The 24,646-nt window shown below is 41.2% G+C and overlaps 1 protein-coding gene across 1 annotated transcript in view; it reads left to right on the top strand.

Moving 5' to 3' along the window:
• The first annotated feature begins 1,801 nt into the window (after nucleotides 1-1,801).
• The window catches only part of LOC122813695 (zinc finger protein 160-like), a 369,040-nt gene continuing 346,195 nt past the window's right edge, over nucleotides 1,802-24,646 (top strand). The window contains exon 1 of the mRNA XM_044086149.1: nucleotides 1,802-2,222. Coding sequence (XP_043942084.1) covers nucleotides 1,980-2,222 — 243 coding nt within the window. The 5' untranslated portion in view covers nucleotides 1,802-1,979. The remainder of the gene's footprint in view (nucleotides 2,223-24,646) is intronic.

Consider the following 24,646-nt stretch of genomic DNA (forward strand, 5'->3'; position numbering starts at 1 on the left):
CATATATTTTATTAAAGTTTTCAAGTTTCAAGTGTTTTTAAGTGGAATTGGTGGCAGAACCATTTGTTTTTTGAGTTTTATATTTTGATGTGCTCTGCCTTTGATGATGCTACTTACTACTTCTTTTTTTGATATCTTCATTATCTGACATAATATTTCAGTCCTAGCAGATGGAAAAAGCAATTTGCCTCACTATGTGAAAGTCATCTTACGATATATATTGCAGATGGTTAAAGCGAAGGACAGCAGTTTGTAAAAAGTTAGCTCCTTTTTATTCTTCATCAGATTCTACAATAAAATGAATATTGATAATAACAGATACAGTTAACAAGGTAGTTCAATGTTCATTTTGGATATTGCAGTCTCTCATAGTTTCTGCTTAATGTCCCTAATCGTAACACAAGTCTAACACCAAATATAATGTATATGAAGATATTCATATCAAACTGCCTGTGCACTTTTTCCCTTCTTTGGCACCAACAACAGTTTTTGTTTTGAGGATTATTCTGCCGTTAGGCAGTGTACATAATAACAACAATGGGTCGGCAAGAAAGCGTGGTTGCGATAATATGTAAGTACCTCACTTTCTTTTATAACTAAATAAAAACACTCCCATACCTGATAACAGGTATATTAGTCAGAAAGTTTGGGATGAAACTATCATTCTGTTTATTATTTGTTTTGTTAGGCTCGCTTGTCTGTGCGCTTAATAAATGATTTTAGACTGGAAAAAACAGACTGTCTACCCTGCTTGGATTACTTTTGAATACCTAATGTTGTTGTTGTCTTTCGGCTTTTCCCGGTTAGGGGTCGCCACAGCGGAACTCCGGTCCGCTAATGATTGGCAGTAGATTTTTCAGGAACGCCATGGTGCCAGCTTGACATTCAACCTTCAACAAAGGCACGCCCATTTACGCATGTCTTTCGAACACCCACCCAACTGCGGGGAGGACATGCAGACTCCACACAGAAGGCACTCCCCGCACTCCAGCCGAGAATCGAACGGGAGAACCTCCTGCTGTGAGGCAATAACGCTACTGCTGCACCACCACGTATGAAACACTTTTGAATACCTAATAGAGTTAATAGTTCTGTGTAATAATTTAAAATAAATTTTTTATTTTTTGATTTAGGACGTTTTAAAGTTTGCTGCTTCTACTACCATATTCAGATTTTTTTCTGCGTTTTAATATATAGTGATTAACTAGACATACAGGAATTGAAAAACTTCCACACAAAGAGGTTTCTTACACTGTTTTGGACTGAACCCACTATACCTGTATAGTGGGCTGTTTGAGACTTAAGGGATACCACTAAGATTACTTGCTTCTTAAATGTACGCTAGAACTGTATAGCCATTTGTGTCACCTTCCTGTGTGGGTGACATATGCTTTGAAGTTACAATGTGGTCAAACATGCCCCATAACCTAAACCAGAATCTTGAAAATTATTCATTTTAACTGCTAACTTGTTCCATTTGATGGACGCATTTTCTCGTTTCTTAGTTCATTGTGTGCAGTCTCACGACCATACAGACTGTCTTTGTGGTGTGTCAGTACTTTTTCTGTACGTAACTTTACCAGATCAGTGCTTGGAAACTTCTGACAGAGATTGTATTTTTATATACTTTATTTTTTTTCTTTACACCTTCTTGACTTTTGATCTGAATAATAATAATAATAATAATAATAAACTTCTATTTGAAGCTAATGCTGTACATAGCCATTTACTAAGTGTGCTGTTGGCCTTTTAAATTCAGTCAGGAAGTTCTGATATGTTTTACTTCCTGTGTCATGAAAAATGAAAGCAAAGTAGAATAGTGTTTGTGTTTCGGTTTGGTATAGATACCTGTCAGTTTATTGTTTGATCTTTTATTACAGAAATCATCTTCAGTATATCTGTTGATATAAGCTGTTCTGAATGAAGTCAGGCCTTCTATAATTATAAAAAAGAATACAATAAGTTAAAAGCTAGATAATATGGTTAAGGGCGCCCAAAGATCGAAATTGGGGCATAGAAAACCTGGAAAAGACCCCAAGAAAAATGAGGAAACGCAGATTTTGTTTACTAACAGTGACAGAATAGGACACTGTTGTGGGGAGCACAGACGGAGGCTGGAGTTATTCTGCCAGGAGGATGAGATGTTTCTCTGTGTTCAGTGTGTTCCCACACATTCCACTCATAGTTTTATTTTCTTGCATGAGGCAGGCAGCATGTATAAGGTAAGGATTGTCACCTGCAGAATACCTATTCTGAAAGTAAAATGTTTTTACTTCAGTTTTTCTTGCTGCGTTTTTATTTTCAGCTTGTTAGGAAAACAGATCGATTGTTTACTTTAGGACACACAATGGTAGTTGGAGCAAGTTGCGATGCCGACTCGATTGACATTTAAGCGGGGTTGATAGTTAAGTGTTTCGCCCGTTTTTAATTCTGTACTATTTGAACATTAAAAAGTTTAAGAAGGCTTATGTATGCAAAATGAAACTATGACACTCAGTTACTGACTCAGTGACATGGACAACTGGACAGTTCCAGCAAGAGGGCTGCCGCCGCCTTGCACGCCTTGCTTTACACAGTTTTTAAGCGCCTTGCAGCCCTTTCGATGGGTGCAGGGACGTTACGTGGTTCACGCCGTTTTTTTTAATCTAATCTTCAGAACTTAATTTACAGGAACATTTTTTTTTAAATCTAAAGAGTTCTTCTGGTATTAGAAGGTCAGCTGGGGTGGGTACTATTTCCCATCCTGGTGTGTCTTAATATACGCAGTTACTGGAAGCAGATGTTCAGTTAACGTTTGGTAATGAGCACTTGTTCGTATGTAGGGTTACCACCTGTCCCACTTTGAGCAGTTGTGTCCTGCAAAAAAATTGTAAAAATGGCAAATTTCCTGAGATTTTAGGACAAAATTATTTCCTATACTTTATGTACTAGTTGCATAAAACAGTTATTCTGTATCTGAAACACCTAAATGTTATAAGAAACACAATAAGCAACTAAAATGCTACAAGAATAAACTTTTATTTAAGCAAAAAAGTGAAATTCTGTCCTTTGTACTGACCATGGGTATGTTTCGCCCTGAAAAATCTGACGTTTGCACCAAAAATGTCCCACTTTGGACATTTGAAAACGTGGCAACCCTAGTCGTATGGTCTAAAAAAATATTAACTTTTTCTGGCATATCCCGAATACTTACAAAGTGCAGGATTGCAGATCCTGAATTTATAATGTTTGATACAGTGACAGAAGTTAGTTTCTTGGCTGTGTGGGGAAGTGTTCTTAGGTTTACCACCTGTCCCACTTTGTGGGGGACAGCCCCTCTTTGGGCAGTTGTGTCCTGCAAAAATGGCAAATGTCCTGAGATTTTAGGACAAAATTATTTCCTACATTTTATGTAACAGTTGCATAAAACAGTTATTCTGTATCTGAAACTCCTAAATATTATAAGAAACAGAATAAGCAACTGAAATACTACAAGAATAAGCTTTAGTTAGATAAAAAAAGTGAAGTACTGTACTTTGTATTGGCCGTGGATATGTTTTGGCTTGCAAAATCTGACGTTTGTACCAAAAATGTTCCACTTTGGGCATTTGAAAAGGTGGCAACCCTATAACTTGCTGGTAGCTTAGCTTTTGAAAAAAAAAAATTGTAGAGATCAGATTAGTAATCCATGCTTGACAGAGTTCAAACATCAGAGCAGTTTACAAGAGACGAACAAATCTGAATCTGAATGATCCCTTCTTGTGTTGTTAATTGTACAGGTCTACTTTTTTTCTTTTTTCGCCTCACAGTAAGACGATGTCCGGTTCGATTCACAGCTAGAGCGTCTTCTGCGTGGAGACATGCGTGAATGGGCGTACCTTTGTTGATGGTTGTGCGTCAGGGCTGGTAACTCGGCACGTAAAAATCAACTACCAATCATTAGCGGACCGGAGTTCCGCTGTGGCGACCCCTAACCGGGAAAAACCGAAAGACACAAACAAACATGTGACTTTGCTTGTTACATCCCTTTGCCACCGTGAGCTTGCAAGACACCGTTTTTATGACATAATCAGAAGAAAATATCTTAGTACCACATACATCTTGCAGATTAATGCTGGAGAGACTCTAAAAAATTGCTCAGTCATTTTTTTCTTTATATGCCCATTGTTAAAACTATAGCAGAATCCTAGGAAATGTCTGAAATAATTAGCCTTAAAATACAATGGATGTTTCTGGATAAAACTGAATTAGGATTAACTAAAACATATAATACACTTTGTACATTGCATTTTATATTTTACCATTTTATTTCACTGTCTGTTTTAAGACATATTTTTATTTCTTGAAGGTGAAAACCATGGATTGTAATAGCCTGGTCTTTACAATATATACAACCATACTCCATGCAGGAAGAAAAATAAGGCAGCAGAAATGGCTCATGTTTTAGCAAATCAGTTCCTGCCCCTGTCTTTTCTGAGTAGTGGAATCTAGATGCTCACACTTTGGCAGTTTATTGCAGAGATTTAAGACTGCGTTTGATATGCCGAGATAATAAAAATGAATAAATAAAATGTGAATGTTCCATAAATTTTTACTACTGCTTGGTTTTCTGGCCCCTACACAGTAAACAAGAGTGATGGCACAGCCATTGTCTTCATTCCACAGCTGTTCATTCTCTGAGCCAGCCATGAATAAAAGCAAGCTTGAATCAGAACAGGTAAATTCACTAACATTCTTAATGAGTTGTTTCAGTAGCTGAATGAAGGTACTTTGTGGGAAGAGAATGACGCTGTAAACCAGGGATAGAGCATCTTGTTGTTCCACAAACTGCATTTCCTTGTAACCATAGTAAAACCATTTCCATGCAGATAACATAGTGTTGTATCTGCGGCTCGTATGGTGTGGTATACTTTCTTTTATTTTTCTTGCCCTTTCCCATTCATTCATATTTTCCCAAATAAAATTCCTTTATCCCTTGCTGTATTAACTTAGGAAGTACCATGTGAGTATTCTGTTTTTTTTTATTTTTATTTTTTTTTGACTGCGGTGACACAGGGCTCATGAGCTCATGGACATCTGGTAGGACATTAGTGTTAGGCACGGGAACTGCAACAGAATGGATGATCCTGCAAGCACCACCCCTTAACAAACAGGAAGGCTACAGTAATGTGAGCTCTTGATGGTTGTAGTTACCTGTAGGTCTGGCGTTTCTTTTCTTGGAATGCTGAGTTATTTTTTCCCGTCGTCATCATCATTTATTAACATCGGAGTATTTTTTTTTCCACTAATTATTTTCTAGTGGAACCATCTCTGCATGTTTTTTTTTTGTAATCTATCTCGGATATATTGTGAAAACGCAGGCAAGAAGACTGTTGCTGATTTGTAGATGTATAAATGTAGAACAGTTACCTAGAAATGTACAAGGTAGGCATTAATTGCAGGGAAATCTCTGGATGATTGCAACAGTGTGCATAATTCACAAAAAGTCATCACAGGGCATGTACCTTGGATGTGAATTGTATTTGTACTTGGTGCTTACTTGGCCACGTTGACACAGAGGAGCAACTGTAACTGTAATAGTGAAATGAGCAGAATGAGTAGTGTTCACAGAAAATAAGCTGTCAGCAAGCATTTAGAGTATATTTCATGTGTTTTATCAGAATATAAGTTCAGCTTACCATGACTGGAAAGCCAGATCAAGCTACACAAGTGATGGTAAAAGTAACTCGAGCGTAAAATTGGGAGAAGAACAGAAAAATTGAAGAAACAAACAAAATACTCCCAATGTACACAGGACTTAGCTTTAATAAAAAAATAGTAAGTGCTTTCGCAGACATACACTGTCGCTTCATCAGACTAAAACTTTAAAATGCATCAAATGTTTAAATAGGAATGAATAAAAACAATTTGTTCCAATTAATTAATCAATCAATCAGGTAATAGAAGTGGTAGATGCAATTCAAGTAAAACACACATACTTAATTTTAGAACGTACAATATATATGCAACTTGCAAAAATATATATAAAAAACACATATATATGTAAATAGATGCTTCTATCTAAAACTAATGTTTAAGCCTTTTGAGTTTCAGAAAGGGTTTCACAGAAAAAGCACCATTTAGTCCTGGAAATTTTTCAGCATCCAACAATTAAAATCTATTTCTCTTCCAATGCTTCAACTTTTGTTTCTATATCGCCCCGTCGTGGGCTAGCATTCAATGATTGAATAACAAAAAATTAAAAATGTGTTTTGTCAGTAGCCATAACATGGTTTGCTAAGGCATTAGTCAACTTTTGATTGCGAATGTCTCTATTATGTTCTAATATTCTATCTTTTAATAGTCGATTAGTTTTACCTACATAAAAAGTATGGCATTGCTGACAAAAGGCAAAATAAACTATATTTGACTAACGACAGTCTGCATAGTGTTTAGCATTTATAGTAAATTTTCTAATGGGATGTATATATATACACATAGCTGGAATAAATATATTGACAGGCAGAACAATTTCTGCAAGGGAAAGTTCCTATTCGAGTAGATTCATATATTCTCCTAGTATGGTTACTATCTTTATTACACAGATGCTGTTTAAGGGACATATTATTTCTAAAAGAGAATCAATTTTGTTTCTCAGCTCAGAGTTGGTATGTAAAATATGCCAATTTCTTTTAATGACATCGCAATATTCGTTGATGTCACTGGAGAACTGAAAAGTAACCCTGGGGTGATTATTCAAATGTGCATCTACCCCTTGAATTTCACATTCATTTACAGCCATATCTTTATAATATGGTTTACATCTATTGTTCCTAAGTCTCCATGCTTCAGTTATAGTGGTGTTTACTTCTTTTTCAGAGTAACCCCTCTGCAAAAAATCCTGTTTAAGCTTAACCAGGGCATTATGTGCCTCCAAGTCATAATTGTGCAGTCTAAGTGTCCTATAGACTTGTCATTTAAGCACATTATGTGCTGTATGCCTAGGATGCATACTATTTCTGTGTAGTAGTGCATTATTTCTTGTTGGTTCTTTGTATATACTACTATGGACCTGATTCAAATCAGATTTAATAAGGAGCCCATCTAAAAAATGTATTTCAGTTATAGAGCATTTATAACTAAATTTTAGAAAATTAGTACTCCTGTTCATATAGGTAATCAGTTCTTCAAGTTCCATATTATTTCCTTTCTAAAGCATAAAGACATCGTCCACAAAACGGACATACCATGCAATATGGTCACTTAGACAATTACTTGGAGCTAAGATGGTTGTCTGTTCCCATTGGGTCAAAGTTAAGTTGGCATAACTATTGGCACAAGCTGTGCCCATAGCTATGCCAACCTTTTGTAGAAAAAAGTCTCCTTCAAAAAGAAATACATTATTTTCGAGAATGACTTCCAGTAAACTACATATAAGTTTTACATCATCATTTGTAAGGCATCTTTGCCCATTAAGAAAAGCTCTAACCATCTCAATGCCCCAGTCATTACGAATAGACGTAAAAAGTGACTCTATATCTAGAGTCACAAACATATAGTCACTATCCATTGTCTGAATCCTGTTATAAAGTCGTTCTAAAAAACTTTTAGTATCTCTTAAAATAGTATGACATCCTTCTGGAAAAGGGTGTAACCTGTTTTCAACATAAATCAATAAAGCTTCAGTACACCAACCAGGCTACACAAGTGTTTGTCTGCAGTAAGCATGTGTGTTCCTGCTTGCACTGCCTGACTGAGAACTTTATTTCACTGATACTGCAGGACAGGCATATACCACACTGAACAAGTCCAGAGCAGCTTCCACAGACTGATGCTATCATAGTACAGGGCATTCTAGCCACAATGAACAAATGTAGTTCTAGCACACCCTTACCAGCGAGCTTTATTATACACTCTGAACACATTTATATTTGTTTAAACAGCCTGACTGAAGAGCACTTTCTAAAGGCCTGCAGGAAACTCTGACCACACTAAGCATGTGCATGCCATTTAACCCAGAGTGATTGAGAATCTTCTTGTATAGACACTGCACGACGCACACTATCTAGTGAACATTTGCATACTTGCTTGCCCACCTTGACTAAGAAGTTTTGGATTGCTCATCAAGCAAAGTGCTGTTAAGTGTGCAGTTTCCTTTAAACGCATAATGATATAGGATTGTCATATGACCACCCGGTAGGCACTTAGTACTTGCTTCATAGTATATAGTTTGCCTGAGGGCATTTCACACACGAATTTTGAAGAAACGAAACAATTATACAAGGCAAATGTATCAACTAGGGTGAAGTTCTCTGTGGTGTGTTTTATGTAGACAAAAAAGTCTTCCTGACAGATATTCATGGACAGATGTGCAATTATGCATTGACGTACTCTGTGATACACAATGTTAGACTGCAACTTCACAGCATCTACACATTAGGTGATCCAATTTACAACATGTATTACTGTAGTTGCTATACTATGTAGACTTGTTGGAGAGGTGAAGAGCACTCTCTTGTCTTTCCTTAGCAGGGACAAGATGAGGGGAAAGTCAAGGACTCTGTAGTATGCTGAAACAAGTGAGACACAGCATATTGTAACCACTAAGAAATTCATGCCTGAAAAATCTAATATGTGTCGTATAAATAAAGAATGCTAATCATTTTATTGAAGCCATAATGGCAGATTCGAAATTCATGCCTGAAAAATCTAATATGTGTCGTATAAATAAAGAATGCTAATCATTTTATTGAAGCCATAATGGCAGATTCTGTCTGCTGTAGCCTTTTTTTGTGACTTTTTCAATATTGTAATATTGTACATGTGAGATAGGAGTGCAGAAAAATTGATAATGAGACTGGTACTGCATGATGAAAAGAGCTACAATACAGTCTTGTTCGGACTGACATTCCAGATTAAAGATGCTCTTTTCTTCTGCTGAGGTGCCCCTACAGTGGCTGGAACCTTTGGGTACATTTCTGACTCGGTAATCATTTTTAGATTTTCAAGTTGTCATGTGGGGCATGCACGTACTTTTTGACACTTTTTTTTCGAAAGTGGCTCTAATAGACACTTGTCACCGTTCTTGGTTTACAGTTGAAGATGAACAGGCGGGGTAGTTCGTTTATTTGCTTTATTACACAGAAACACATCAGGATTGATAGCAGCAGTACAAAATGTAAACAAACTGATTAACTGACAGACTACACAGACATGCATGCTTACATCTCAACAGCTTACTACAAAATAGCAGTCAGGCTCGCACGTGCTCAGTATTTATACACTTGTGCAAGCCCATGGAAAGTTTCTTAATAGTTACATATATAGTGATCTACATCTTCCCTCTTTAATGAATTGCCCACAATAAAGTGGCATTTGAAAAAGACATGCAATTGTACAGCACTAAGAAATGAACACAATGTTCATGTCCAAGTTGCCATGTGTTTGGAACATGGTGTGGAAATGCAACGTGATCTAATGATATAACAATTGGAACTCGGTTTAGCATCTGGGACAGTCATTGGTGAACAGTCTGTTTTGGGATTTTTCTCAAGAACAGGGATATTTACTGGAACGCCCTCTGGAACTGGAACTTATGAGATTAAGTCTTTCTCACAGGTATGATACTGCAATACAGGCAGACACTGGGACCCAATGTTTCTGATTTTGCCTAAATTCTATTACATGTGAGTCCAAAATGTACGATCTTAGCTCTGGGCATACACTTTCATGACTCTAATCCATTCAAAACCTTTGAATGTCTGCATCCTCACTATCTCCCCTTCTTGTAATGGATTGAGTGGTTTGCTGGTCTTGTCATAATAGGACTTCTGGCATAAGCGCTTCTTTAGCAGATGGGCTTTTACTGATCTGTTGTTTTTGACGCATGGAACCAATAGATTACTACTAATTTGTAATGTGGTTCTGGTTTATCTTGATAAAAGTCTCTGTACAGGTGAACCAAGATGTTTATCATGAGGAATATTTCTGAGATTCAAGAGATTCAGAAAAAGATATTGTTTTGACTCCTAGTAATCTTTTCGCACTTGGAACTGCACGTTCTGCCAAACCATTTGACTGTGGGTACTCGGGGCTACTTTTAACATGAGTAAAGTCCCATTCTTAGTAAATCTTTTGAACTGTTGGCTTGTAAACCATGTTCCATTGTCAGAAGTAACTTTGTGTGGACTACCATGGACTGAGTAATGACAGTACTGGATGCTAAATTAGGAAATAGGTTAATTTAAACCAATATGAATAATAGTCTACTAACATCAAGTAATGTTGACCATTCCATTCAAAAATGTCTGCAGCTACTATTGACCAAGGTAGTTCAGGAATCTGGTTTAGCTGAAGTGGTTCTTTCTGTTGATGTGACTTAGTACTATTACATACAAAACAAGATAAAAGTACTTTCTCAATGTCCCTTGACATAGAAGGCCGAATACTAATCCTCTTGCCCTTCTTTTGGTAGAATCAGTTCCTGGGTGGCCATGATGCAAAATAGTAATATACTCTTGTTATAAGGGTTTTGAACAGTCAGTTTTGGGCCTTTCATGATGATACCATCGTCAAAAAAATCTCATATCTGTAAGGAAAATAAGGTTGCATGTCAACTGGTAAACAAGGTTGCTTTGACGACCATCCTCGACTGATAAAGTGGTTGAGCTTCTGAAGTACCGCATCTGTGGCTGTATGACTTCTAAGCTCATCAGGACGTATGGAAGAAAAATTTCTCGCTTCCATGATTCAAGATCAAGTTTCTCATTTTCATGCTGTTCAATGGTATTTCTGGGTGATCTGGATAATGTATCAGCAAGATAAAGAAGTTTGCCTTTCGTGTAGACAAGATTGTACTTTTGCAATTTGAGCATCATGCATTTCAGTCTAGCTGGGGCTGTATGCATAGGCTTTGTCAGAATAGTGACTATAGGTTGGTGATTTGTTTCAGTCTGGATAGTTGTACCATAAATATAGTCCTGGAACTTCGAACATGTAAACACAATTGTCAAGAGTTCTTTCTCTGTTTGCGCATACGGGATTTTGGTTTGGGTTAGAGTTCTGGATGCATAGGCTACTGGTCTACCCTCTTGAAGAATGACTGTACCAAGACCAAATTTCGAAGCATCACAAAAAAGAGTTACTGGTTTGTGAACAGCATAGTATCTGAGAGTTGGTGGACTGGCAATTCTCTGTGTTCTAACCATGACCCAGATACATCTTTGCGTGTCAGCTCTCTAAGTGGTGATATAAGTTGGCTCAAGTCTGGAATGAACTTGCCTAGGTAGTTAACTATGCCAAGAAAACGTTGTAGGGCTTGAACATTGTCTGGAGCTGGCATCTCAAGGATTGCTGTTTGCTTGGAAGGATCTAGTCATAAGCTTGAACTGGTAAACAAATGACCAACATAAGTAACTTCTCATAGCCTGAACTTGCACTTCTGAGGATTCAGCTTAAGATTCACTGCACATGCTCTTTCCAGAACTGAGGTTTTTGTCATGTTCAACTTTACCATTACCTTCTACTAGAATATCATCTACTATAATAGTACATGAATACCCAGAGATTTTTTTTTCCATTGCATGCTGGAAGATTTCACTGGCAGAATTTATCCCAAAAGTCATTCTCAAAAAATCTGTACATGCCAAAAGGAGTACTGAAAGTGGTTAGCAATGAAGATTTTCAGTCAAGCAAAATTTGCTAAAATTAACTCTTTACATCCAAGACAGAAAAAACAGTGGCATTTGTCATAACAGCAGTGACTTCTTTGACTGCACGCATTGGCTGTTGAAGTCTTTTCAGTGCTTTGTTTAAATCTCTTGGATCAGTACATATTCTAATATCATCTGAGCTTTTCTTATGAGCTACGACCGAGGAAGATACCCGTTCCGTAGGTTCATCAGCTGGACAAAGCACACCTTGCTGCACCATTTTTATCTAGCTCAGCCTTGACTCTGTTCTGATAACTGGGATGACTTCTGGGTCTAACTTCATGGAGTACACAAATAGGAGTTTGCCTTAAAAAAAGATCAGGTTATTTATTTATTTTATTTATTCATATAGGTAGAAAAAAATAGACTGAGCAAAATTAGAACAGTGGTCTTTCAAGCGTACATGGTGCAGTTCCTTATTAAATGAAAGTAGACCATTTTCAAACTGTCTGAGGCCTAATAATAACTGTACTTGCCTTTTGACTAAGTAAAATTGCATGTTGTAGCTGTTCCCAGCAGAGTAACATAAGCACTGCTGAGCTTTCACTTTGATTTCCTTCTCCACTGTAAGCAACAATCTTCGCACACTTTGCCAAATCAAGCTTCTCAGCAGCACATACTCTAGCAAATGTTTCTGTTGACATAATATTACACTTTGAGCCTATGTCATCTTTGAGCTCTGTGGATCTTTCATTTATCAAAACGGTATAAAATACTTCATTCTTTGCTCATAAATCTATTGCATTGACTCTTTCATTAAGTACAGACACACCATCAACATAAAATGTAAGGTCACAGCTTTATATTTGATCAACTTGTATGTTTAAATGTTCTCTTTTAATAAAATGTGCCTCTTTTGTTTTACAAAGCCTTTGGAAATTATTCCACTTTTTACATCTGTGGCATTGCTGACCAACAGCTAAACACTTTTCTCTTTTAGACACATGATTGCCACCACAATTATGACAGTTGACTATGAAGCTTGGTTGAGGCTACATGCTTTGAGTTTGCTGACTCACCCTTGTGCTTCTCTGAGACTGTGTGCACACTGGAATTTGCTAGAAAGCTGTGGGGTTTCCCTGGGACTGTTGCAGCTGTCCCCGTAGCTGCCATGTGCTTGGGCCTGTTTCTTTTGACCATGTGCTGTATATTATCAACATGAGCACTAGACATTACTGGAAGCATGCATTTCTCATTTGTAAGCATATTTGTGTGCTTTTCTGTGAGCTCGTGTATCTGACAAATTTCAATGGCCTTATTCAAAGTTAAATCACTGTCACAAAGCAAAATCTTTCTCACAACGTCATCTTTAAATACCACACACAAGTTGGTCTTTTATCAAACTCATCCCTTAAATCACCAAATCTGCATGTTTTAGCTTCGTTTCTGCAGTCAGTTATATATTCTACAAAAGTTTCCCTATGCTTTTGATTGTGTAAAGTAAGTGCCTTTCCATTGCAATATTCGTTTGGGGTTTACACATTTCTCTAAATTTACGTTTTAATCATGGAGTCTTCCCTTGACTCAAATGGTACCACTGTATGGCAGTTTTCCCCCTCTCATGCAAACACAGCAGATGCATACACAAATGAACGCTCTCTTTCTGTGGCTTCTCAACCAGCTAAATTAAACAGAATAAATGTCTTTGTGTGGTCATCTTTATCAGAAAATGCTGATTTTATGAAAATATCGTAGTCTTACTCAAACACTCTCCAGTTGTCTGCAGTGTTATTATCAAAGACAAGTGGTCCCAGTTTTCTAAATCCTTCAGCCATGCTAACAAAGTATCCCCACACACACTGAAAATATAGTCCTTATAATTATATGCGAACATGCACACATAGCCAGCACTTGTAATAAGATTCAAATGCACAGTAAACGCTTCAAAATACTGTACTTTGCAAAATATGCTTTGAAATGGCCGTATTTTGCAAAATAACTGTACTGTAATACTGCAAAAACTTGTGAACACTTTGTATACTTTGGATATTTCAGATAGCTTTAATTAATGTAAAAAAGTAGCTCATAGTGAAAAATTGGTTGTTTTCCTTATTTTATACATTTTATGCGATTTGGACTTCGTTTCAAACATTTTCTTAATTATTTGGAATATTTTTATCAATATGTCACAGTTTCAGACATTTTGATTAACTAGAAATTCATTTTGAGCATTCTGAGTGCTTCATTTTATATTCTTTGAGTAAGAAATCATTTAAGCAAGTTTTGATACCGGAAACTCATTTCTGACCTGTTTTTGCGAGTTATACGTGCAGTAGTCCATTCCTCTGTATATCTCCACTATTAACTGAATGACTTCTGGTCCTGAATCTGGATCCCATTCTGACACAGTGTCGCTTGTCTTGGTTTACAATTGAAGATAGCAGCTGGGTAGTTCATTTATATGCTTTGGTACACAGAAACATCAGGATGGATAGCAGCAGTACAAAATATAAACAAACTGATTAACTGACAGACTGCACAGACATGCATGCATGCTAAGATCTCACCAGCTTACTACAAATTGGCAGTCAGGCTTGCACATGCTCAGTATTTATGCACATGTGCAAGCCCATGGCAAGCTTCTTAAAGTTATACATACATATTGATCTATACTTGTGATCTGAAGTAGTTACTTCATTTACTCTGCAACCTGTGGGTATCGGATCCGAGCCGGCAGCTTCACAAGCTACAAGATCCGAGCTCCTAGCTCCTCCCCCTACCCATAATCCCCTGCCACTAACTGTATTACCTCAGATCGTTTTTGCTGCGGCTGAAGACAGCTACCTTTTGAAGAGCTCCTTAGCTAAATTGGTGAGACTGTTCCTTTTTCTCTTAGAGAAAAGCTTTTTCTCAGAGTTTGATCGTTGTGTGTTTGTTTAGTGTCCCTATAGACAGTATAGTTTTTTTTTTTTTTTTTGTGTAGCAGTGTTAGTTTTCTGTGTCCACCCCTCCCCCACTTAGTGTTTGGGTGTGCGTGTATTTGTGGTAATGGCTGAAGGGCCCAAGGCCGTTTTTTCAAAATGTGCTGAGTATGGCCATAAGATTTCTCCTGCTGATGGCCACACTCAGTGCGTTTTATGCCTGGGGGTGGCCCATTTATCAACGGCTTGCCAAATCTGTGCAGCCTTTAACCCCGGGCACTTTGGGACAGGAAGAATAAGCTGATCCTGGCGGGCTTGCTCCCCCAGGATTCGGCTGCTTCTTCCTCCCCCTCCAAGGCTCAGGCTGTCTCCTCAGCCCCAGTGCCTTCCGCTCCCCCCGCTCAACCGGGGACTCAACCTCCCACTTTGGGTTTGAGTTTGGGGGACTCTGGTGCCTCTTCCTCTAAAGAGAAGAGGCACAAAGATAAGGAGAGACACAGGTCTCAAAAAAGGCGGGCTGAGACTCGACCCTTAGCCCCGCCATCTAAGCTGGCTAGCTCTCCCTCGAGGGTTTCTGGATCCTCCCCCTCTCGGCTCCGTTTGCCTCGTTTTTCGCCGGAGGAGGAGTGCCGGTCTCCCTCGAGGTCATCGAGGCGACCCTCCCGGCCTGCCTCGACGACTTCCTCTAGGTCAACCAGGAGCCTCACCGACACAGATATGGATCGGATGATGCGTCGATTCTTGCAGACCCAAATGCAGATGGGGGGGTGCTCTTGCCTCCCACCCCTCGGGGGGGAGTGCAGCCTCTGTCTTCGCTCCGATCACTCCTTCTCCAACCCGTTTTCGGGTTTTGGAGTCATCGGATCCGGGCCCTTTCGGAGCCGGGGATTCGTCGGCGCCGATAGCTCAGGTCTCTTCGCTGACCATGCCCTTGAGTATTTCAGATCCGAGTTCTCGGGGCTGAGGGCCGGGCGTCGGATCCGGGGGAGTTGATGTGTCTTTGGCGCCGGTGAGGTCGGAGCACACTTCTCTCTCGGATCCGACCGTATCGGATCCAGTCCCTACCTCGGAGCCGAGGAGATTGCTCTCGGAGCCTGGGGAGAGTAGTTCTCCTTCGGCGTTTGAGGTAGTGGAGAGGGTGCTGTCGAGGTCCTCCAGGTCCTCGGTCCCGGCTTCGGATCCTCCCACACCCCCGCTGCATATGGGTCTATCATCCGTCCATTGGGACAGCCTGCACAAGCCCTCCAGCCGGTTCCCATGGAGGAACAGGAAGCCGTTGACGAGCCCTCCTCGGACAGTCCCACTGAGGAGGTCCCTCGTAAACGGGGGTGTAAAAGGAGGCACTTGGACTCCTGTGAGTCCATCACCACAGACACGGATTTGGATGAAACGGAAGGTTCCCCAAGGTCACCCCCCGAAGATGTCTCCTTCGGAGACATCATGAAGATGTTGCGTATTAGAGGGGGGTGGTCTGCCCAAAAACCTTCCGCTGATGAATCCGTGTTCCAGGAGGTGTTTGAGGCAGGCCCGTCTATCTCCTGGGTGTCCCCTCCGGCTGACCCCCCTGGTAGACCTTATTACTACCAGGGCGTGGAAGGAGCCCGACACCATGGAGCTAATCCCGAGACGGCCCGACAAAGTCCTTTACCCCCCATCAGATAGACAGTCGTGGGCCAGGGGGTCTCCGGTCGATGCCATTTTGGTGGCGGTTGCCACAAAGAGAGAACTCGTCCAAGAGAGTTCTTCGGTCCACCCGCCGGATAAGGAATCTTGGACGCTGGACCGCATTGGGAAGCGGATGTTTGCTTCAGTGACCTTCTCTGTGAGGGCGCTGAATTATATGGCACATACCATTAGGCTACAGCGAGACTTGATTAAGGAATATGCTGCAGCCCCCCCGGAGTCCATGTCGGTCGAGGACAAGAATGTGTTTTCGACTCGTATGGCCACTCTAAAATCCATATCTAACACGTCCATGTGGCTACTCTCTCATGCAACGGAGGGAGCCGCTAGGGCCAGCGGTGCCGGGGTCGTCTTGCGGCATCACGCCTGGCTCCGCCTTTGTGATTTCGTGGAACCCTTCAAGGCGTCCTTCGCGAATGCGCCCTTTGACGGGTCTTCGCTTTTTGGCAAGACCGTTCGCGAAACGCTGGTCCAAAGCAAGAAGGACGGGAAGACACTGTCTGCTGTCAGGGTCCGCTTCTCTATTCCTCAATGATCCTTCTCAAGGAATCAGAGGGGACTTAAAGCTGTGGTTCCACAAGTCTCAGCAATCCCATCCAGCTTCGGACCCCTCGTCCTCCTGAGGCAGAGGAGGACAAGGTGGACGCCGGCCCAGAGGCAGAGGGGGGCCACGTAATTTCGGGTCTAGAGAGCCTTTCTTGGACAGACCCGCGCAGCAGCCCTGAGGGCTTACCTGACTGTCCATCTCTGGAGGCAGTCAGGGGGCGGTTGACGGGGCATCTGTAAAATTGGGAGTCCATTATGACAGATCGATGGGTGCTCCGCGTCATATCCAGAGGTTACTCTATTCCCTTACTAAGCCTTCCCCTTACAAGCAGACGTCTCCCCAATGTTCCACCCGATCAGAGGGAGGCAGCGGCTTCAGAGGTTTCGAAGTTGCTAAGAAAAAGAGCCATCCAGCCTGTCCCCCCCAGATCAGTCCGGATTGGGTTATTACTCCAGGTTCTTTTTGGTGCCAAAGAAGACTGGGGACCTAAGACCCATCCTACACTTGTCCGCTCTGAACCTGTTCATCCCCAAGGAAAAATTCCAGATGGTCACACTTCAATCAATTCTCCCCTTGCTGCAGGAGAACGACTGGATGTGCTCTATAGACCTCAAGGATGCGTACTACCACATATTGATGGACAGACGAGCCAGAAGGTTTCTCCGCTTCCGGCTGGGAGCCAGTCATCATCAGTTCAGGGTTCTTTCGTTCGGCCTCACCTCAGCCCCCAGGGTGTTCACCAAGGTCATGGCAGTTGTTGCAGCCCACCTGAGACTTCAGGGCATTCAGGATTTCCCGTACCTAGACGACTGTCTCCTTACCGCCGCCAACAGGCATCAACTCTGCGTTGCAAGAGATTACGCTCTGACTCTTGCCCAGAGTCTAGGCATCTCATTGAATCTTCAAAAATCCTTCCTTCACCCCGTACAAGTCTTAGAGTTCATAGGGGCCAGATTGGATACCTGTGCTTCTCGAGCCTTTCTGACGTCGGACAGACTGAGCAGCTTGTCGCTTCAGGTGCTTACTCTTCTTCAGAACCAAGCTCCTGCGGCAGAGTTAGTCCTGAGGGCACTAGGGTCTATGGCAGCGGCAATTGGTCTATCCCTTCATGCACGCCTGGGAATACGGGTTTTACAATGGACCCTCCAGGTTCAGTGGTCGCTATTACTCCACCCGTTAAGCTCCCGGATTCCACTGAGCAGAGTTTGCAGGGATTCCCTTCTTTGGTGGCTTCACTCTCGAGAGCTGAGGCAAGGGAGACCCTTTGTGATTCCCCCGCCCCAAGCCATGTTGACCACGGATGCTTCTCACCTCGGGTGGGGGGCATTGTTCAGGCAGAACCGTCCAAGGCACGTGGACTTCCCTAAAGACCGCTCTGCACATCAGTGTCCTAGAGATGAGGCAGTGCTTCTAGCGTTGCAAGCTCTCCACGACCTTCTACCTCTAGGGACTATTGCAATCCAGGCAGACAATATGTCGGTAGTCTGGTACATAAACAAACAGGGGGGAACCAGGTCTTATCCTCTTTGTCGATAAGCTATGAGAGTGTGGGAATGGGCGATATCCACCAAGCGCTTTCTAGTAGCAACGCACATTCCAGGACGGTCCAACGTATTAGCGGACAAACTGAGTCGGATAATTCTCACTCCGTACGAGTGGTCTCTCAATCCATCAGTTGCGAAGCAGATCGTCCGCAAGTTGGGTTGGCCTCGCTGCAATCTTTTTGCTTCTCCATTAAACACAAAATGCAGCAAGTACTTCGCAATACTTCCCCCCGAGGGGGAGACTCCCAGAGACGCTCTAGTTCATGCTTGGCCTCCCGTTCTTCTTTATGCTTACCCTCCCCTTCCGCTTATGATGAAGTTCATACAGAAAGCCTCTCGGTTGGGGAGCAGAGTTATCCTCATAGCCCCATTCTGGCCTCACCAGATCTGGTTCCCATACCTGCGGTCTCATAGTTTAACTCCCCTTGAATACTGGAACCCATTCCAGACCTGATTTCACATCCTGCAGGATGTCAAACCCCGAACCTGGTAAACCTCAAGCTTGCGGCTTGGTTGATCCAGTTCCACTGATGGCTAGGACTCCCGGTATCTCATCACCAGTGAAGGCCATTCTGGTAGCGGCTCATAAGCCGGCTACCAGGAAAATATATAATAGCAAGTGGAAACGCTTCTCCATCTGGGCAACAGACAAGGGCCTGGATCCTTTTACAGTTCCTATTCTGACAATCCTGGACTTCCTGTCGCTGATTTTTCGGCAGGGAGCAAGTGCTTATACGGTTAAGGTGCAGTTAGCGGCCATTTCCCATTTTCATGTGGGAGATGGACTAGGACCATTGGCATCCACAAAGTTATGCAAAACTTTCTTGCGAGGCATCTTTCTCTTGAAACCTCCTGTGAAAATGGTGGTGCCCCCATGGGATTTGACACTAGTCTTGCAAGCCCTGAGGAGTCCACCCTTTGAGCCTGCAGCCTCAATTCCTTTAAAATTCTTGTCCTGGAAAACAGCTTTCTTGGTAGCTATTACTTCTGCTAAGAGGGTTTCGGAACTCCAAGCACTGTGTATGAAACCCCCTTATCTCATTTTTCACAGGGATAGAGTGTCTCTCAGGCTAACCCATCTTTCTTACCTAAGGTGGCTTCGGAATCAAATATCAGTCAATTTGCCCGTGTTCTTTTCAAATTTTCAGAATAAGGGAGAGTACATATTGTACAGAATGGACGTACACAGGCAACTATGGTTTTACTTGCACAGAACTAAAGATTTTCGCAAGTCTGATCAGTTGCTTGTGTCCTTTGCAAAATCAGCCAGGGGAAGGGCCATTTCTAAAGTGACCCTAGCAAATTGGATTTGTCAATGTATAGTTCAGGGGTATGTATCTTCAGGCAAACCAGCTCCTATGGGAATACACGCTCATTCTACCCGGTCCATCGCCACCTCAGCAGCTTTCTGGTCCAGGGTTCCTTTGGACGACATATGTTCAGCAGCTACCTGGTCCTCTTCACATACGTTCATTTCTCATTATAAACTGGATATGATATCGAGAAGCAGGGCTTCTTTTAGCTCCGCGGTGCTTCGGAATATTCTTCCATAAGGCCACCCAAGTTTATTGTCTAGGTAGCTGGGGACTCTGTCCCACAGGTTGCAGAGCAAATTAAGTAACTACTTCAGATAAAGAAGTTATGTACTCACCATAACGTTCCATCTGAGTAGGTACTTCATTTGTCTGCAACCGTCCCCCCCCCCCTGCCATCCCCCTAACCCTTTTAAGGGTTTTTCTGGTCACCTGAAATATTGCTGTCTTGAGGTTAGGTCTTCAGTATACCTCTGTCGAGGTTATGACTTATTGGGCAAAATCGATCTGAGGTAATACAGTTAGTGGCAGGGGATTATGGGTAGGGGGAGGAGCTCGGAGCTCTGATCTTGTAGCTTGTGAAGCTGTCTGCTCGGATCCGATACCCACAGGTTGAAGACAAATGAAGTACCTACTCAGATGGAATGTTATGGTGAGTACATAACTTCTTTTTTCCAGTTTTCAGACAGTCTTGCATTTTGTCTTTCTTTTCTAAACGTTCATTGTAAACCATCTATTTTTGCTTAAAAACATTGATCTGATATGTGTACCTACAATTGACCAAATGGTCAGGACTACCACAGAATCTGCCTTTCTGCTTAGTAACAGAGCATATTGTCAGCAGCTGCTGCAAATGCCAGAGCTTTTATCTTCCCTGCTGTTTGAATACAAGAGGAACATGATGCCTTGAAGATTAGAAGATAGGGGACCCGGGCTTGGGTGTAAGTTTGGGTTTGTCACTTTTCAAAGTCCACTGTGCCAGTAATGGCCTCAACTACTACTTGTATATAAGTTTGCATTATCTGTCTTCACCGCTGCATGTGTGAGGAGGCCTTTCTCCATATAGGCCATTGTTGAGTCTAAAGGTACACAAATTCCCAAGTTGCAGTCTGAGAGGGGCAGTGATACCTTATTTTCTTCGTATTTCATTCAGGAGGACCCCTCCTTTGGAGAAACCATAATCCATGTGCGGTCCACTCTGGAGTGACCATTTGTTTCTGTCATCAAAAGCATCTCTGTCTCTTCATGGAAATGAAGATTCCCACTGAGTAATCTCCTCTTGTTTGATGCCTCTTATTAAGGAATGCCATGTTTGCTGGTTGCAACACTGGATTTGTGTACCTTCCACACCTAGGAAGGCAGACCATGTGCTGTCTCCTCCCCTGAATTTACCTCTGTCACGGCGTCTTGGGGCATATTCATATGTTATCTCTTTTGCTGAACTTGAGTGTCAGATACTTCAGCACCTGACCACTCGTCCTTGGAAGACAGGAAAAGACTTAAGTACAAGCTTTTTACTTTAGTAACTAGCCATCTCATTGATGGGTGGAGGGGAAAAGGTCAGTGCTGGAGTCAAATTCTAGACCTGCTGCAGTGTTTGGTTCTGGATGCTCATTATTTTAAACCTTTGCAATAAACTCCCAGGTGAATACATTAGATGTTTCACTGTGACCAAATAGATTTTTGTCAGACAGGTTTTGCTAGTCATATAATGGTAAGTTCTAGCCAGATGGTAAGAATTAATAGGTAGGCGTTGAGGATTCCTTTGGATGTAAATCAGTAAACATATCAACCCAAATCGTTTCTAACCAAAAAGATCACCAACCTAAATTCCCTTGGCTAACAAGGGAGGCTGAAAGCTCTATCCATTTTCTGTGTGTTTTATAGGCTTTTAAAGGACAATTTCTCTCTCATTTACCATTCAGTAAGCGATCCAGTGGTCTTGGATCTTCAGTATCTCCACAAGGCCAATGGCTCCACCAGCAGTAGAATCAGAACTTTAAATCTTCGCCTGTAGATAAATAAAACATGGTGGAGGGACAGGTTTATAATTCAGTGCCTCCTAAACCTCTGAAGTAAACTACCTGTTCATGTTAAGCAATGTGACTCACTGACTTCCTTTAAACCTTTTATCTGCAAATGCAGAGAAATACATCTTTGACTTGTTAATTATCTGCTTCCTGTGGCAAAGGTGCAAGGTTTAATTTCTTCCACCTTCATTTACCTACCAGGTTACCTTAAGCAAGTAACTTAACCAAACAGTGCTTTGGGGTAACTGGGAACTTGGCTAGGCTCCTTAATGGTCTACTAGAATGCATGCCTAGTAACCCCTATGAACTTAAAAATTGCTTTGACCATGTGAGTATTAACCAGTCTACTCCGAGATTGATTGCTATGGTCCTTCTGGAGAAAAGTAAGTGTAGCCTGAGGAAGGGTACTGCAAAGCATAAATGGTCAGAAGACTAAATAGCCTTGCAATATCTTCGAAATCTATGAAAGAGTTAGACAGGAAGTTAGGAAGGTAATGGTAGTGTGAGAGATGGGGTCAGTGGGTTTGTAAGCTAGGAGTGGGCTGAATAATTCATTCTTCTGTCACTTTGAGTTGACTGCAGAAAAATACCTGGGGTTCTACAAATCCAATTGTGCCTTTGCTGCAGCCGATATAGTGACCAAGATTGTAACCAGTGTTGCTTGACTCCACAGGGCAATATAACTTGAGATTAATTTATTTCATAAAACATTTTCAGGCAATCTTTGGTGCCACCTTTGGGAGAATGGCATGTTTTGCAAGCTCTTTCCCGAAGATCATCAAGAACTTGCATATGTTTAATATTAAGTAGTTTTCAACATTGAGGGTTTGTGTAATCCTTCCCTATCCTTCTCTGCCTAACTTTCTCAGTCATTTAGAAGGACAGATGCAACCATGTTGCCTTAAACTTATAAAGCACAAGACTATTGTATCACTGTATCTCACTGAATTTACATTTGAGGGAGCAGTTACAACTTGTACTGCTTTCTGTGTGGGTTCTTTCTTGGATCACCCTGACTGAAATTGCTGTCACCTGGGAGAGATGAGTACTGGATATCATCAAAGTTTCTGTGTTCTACAATTGCTTGTGTTGCCCTCACCAGTCCTCTTACACTAGAGTTGATCCTCAGTGAGAAGCTGCTGGCATAGTCTTGGTCACTACTTGTCTTAATGGCAGTAAAGGCTGTTCCATGAGGAGTACACTGGAGGGAGCTCTTCTGTTTGTTTTTTTTCCTTGTCCCCAAGAAGACACAGGGAAGATCCCAGTGATTCTATTTTTAAGCAGTTTTTGCCTTCACACTGATTTTGCAGCATTTGCCTGGACACACACACTTCACACCCTAATACCACAGGTTTTGTATTTGTTTTAAGCAACAGTGATGGATACAGTGATGTCTGTTGAATATGAGCGTCTGGAATTGACACATAATTTCTAGCACAAAGTGGGTTCTGCTTTCAGTAAGGTACTTCTTTTTGTCATTTTGATCAAAGTGTTGATTACCGTTTTATTTATTTTTTTATTTGTTTTTGTATTTGTTTTCTTAGGTAGAGAACTGATCTCAATGGATCTTTTACAGTCTCAGCCAAGGAGTGATGTCTAGCTAAGTAGTGTGCTCAGAGTCCCACAGTTAGGCAATGGAGGCTGAAGGAATCTAACCTTGCACCACTGGACCACAGGAAACAGCTCAATAACAGCTCCTTAATCCTCTAAGCCAACTGCCAGACTTTAGCAGAAGCTCTAGAGCATTGCCGTGTTTTAATGTTTCTTTTAAGCACCAAAACCAGAACAGATCGAGGAGGGCACAAATCCTGGTCTGCAAGCTATAGTTTAATTAATACACAACTCTTCAGTCCTTCAAGTAAAATGCATAAAACAACTTTTCAGTCCACCAAAATCACATGGAAAAAATGATTAAAACGACTTTTCAGTCCACCAAAATTCACATTAACGCAATTCAGTACACACTGCGTTTTCGTTTCCAAAACTTCATCAGATGGAGAAAATACATACTTAATGTGTATTAATTAAGCTATAGCTTGCAGACCAGGATTTGTGCCCTCTTCGATCTGTTCTGGTTTTGGTGCTTATTGGTTATTTTCTAATGTTTCTTTTCCTGAATGTTCTGTTGTTGCTACCCCTTCTCAGGATTAACTTGAAACTCTGGCTTGACTTCAGTCACTCCTCATCATAGCAGACAGAGACCCAAACTGTCAAGTTTCTTTTACAACCCATTTGTTGTACAGGGACATTCTAGAGTCATGTTCTTTTTCCACAGAGATGCCAGGAGGAGTGTGATCTCGCCCCTTGATCTGTGAAATGGTACATGGTTCAAGCCAACTTTCTACTACACATTCTGGGGCTTATGACATGAACAGTTTTCATTTCTCCCTTGTTTACTTTGTCTCTGCATTGGATTGAGTCTTGTATACATTTGAAATACCTTTGACTAAACTGTGGACAATCCAAGAGGACATGCCCAACAACACATGGGGAGGCATTGTTAGGGGACATTTGATCGGCATGCAGTGTTACTGTAATCATTACTATAGAATACAGCATTTAGCTTTTAATAAAGAGAAAGTAAAACAAGACAAGTACATTTTATTTGGTAGCACATCATTAGAAAGAACCAGGCTGTACGTATCACGCTGGGTGTCTGCAATACAGGGATAGGGTGAAATCAATTTTACAGTGTCATGTATGAAAAAAATTAGTATTTTTGATGAACTAGCTAATTCTTCCAGCTTATAGTCATTGAATTGACTTCCACAGAAGCAGTGGTCACTAGCATATTACACTTGTTTTTAGAAGCCTTCACAACTTCTAACGTTTCTTGGGGGCAGTTGTGTAACTTTATTTGTATACTCTTGTGCTTGTTTTAGTAAATCTAGCCAATATATATCAAGCTAAGCTTCTCCATTTTGCATTTTATTCCCTCATTCACCATACTTCACTTTGCCCATGACTTAAAAAAAAAATAAATAAATTATTGTCAAGAT

This window comes from Protopterus annectens, chromosome 10.part0, assembly GCF_019279795.1.
Source record: "Protopterus annectens isolate FY-2018-M chromosome 10.part0, PAN1.0, whole genome shotgun sequence".
Taxonomy (NCBI): domain Eukaryota; kingdom Metazoa; phylum Chordata; order Ceratodontiformes; family Protopteridae; genus Protopterus; species Protopterus annectens.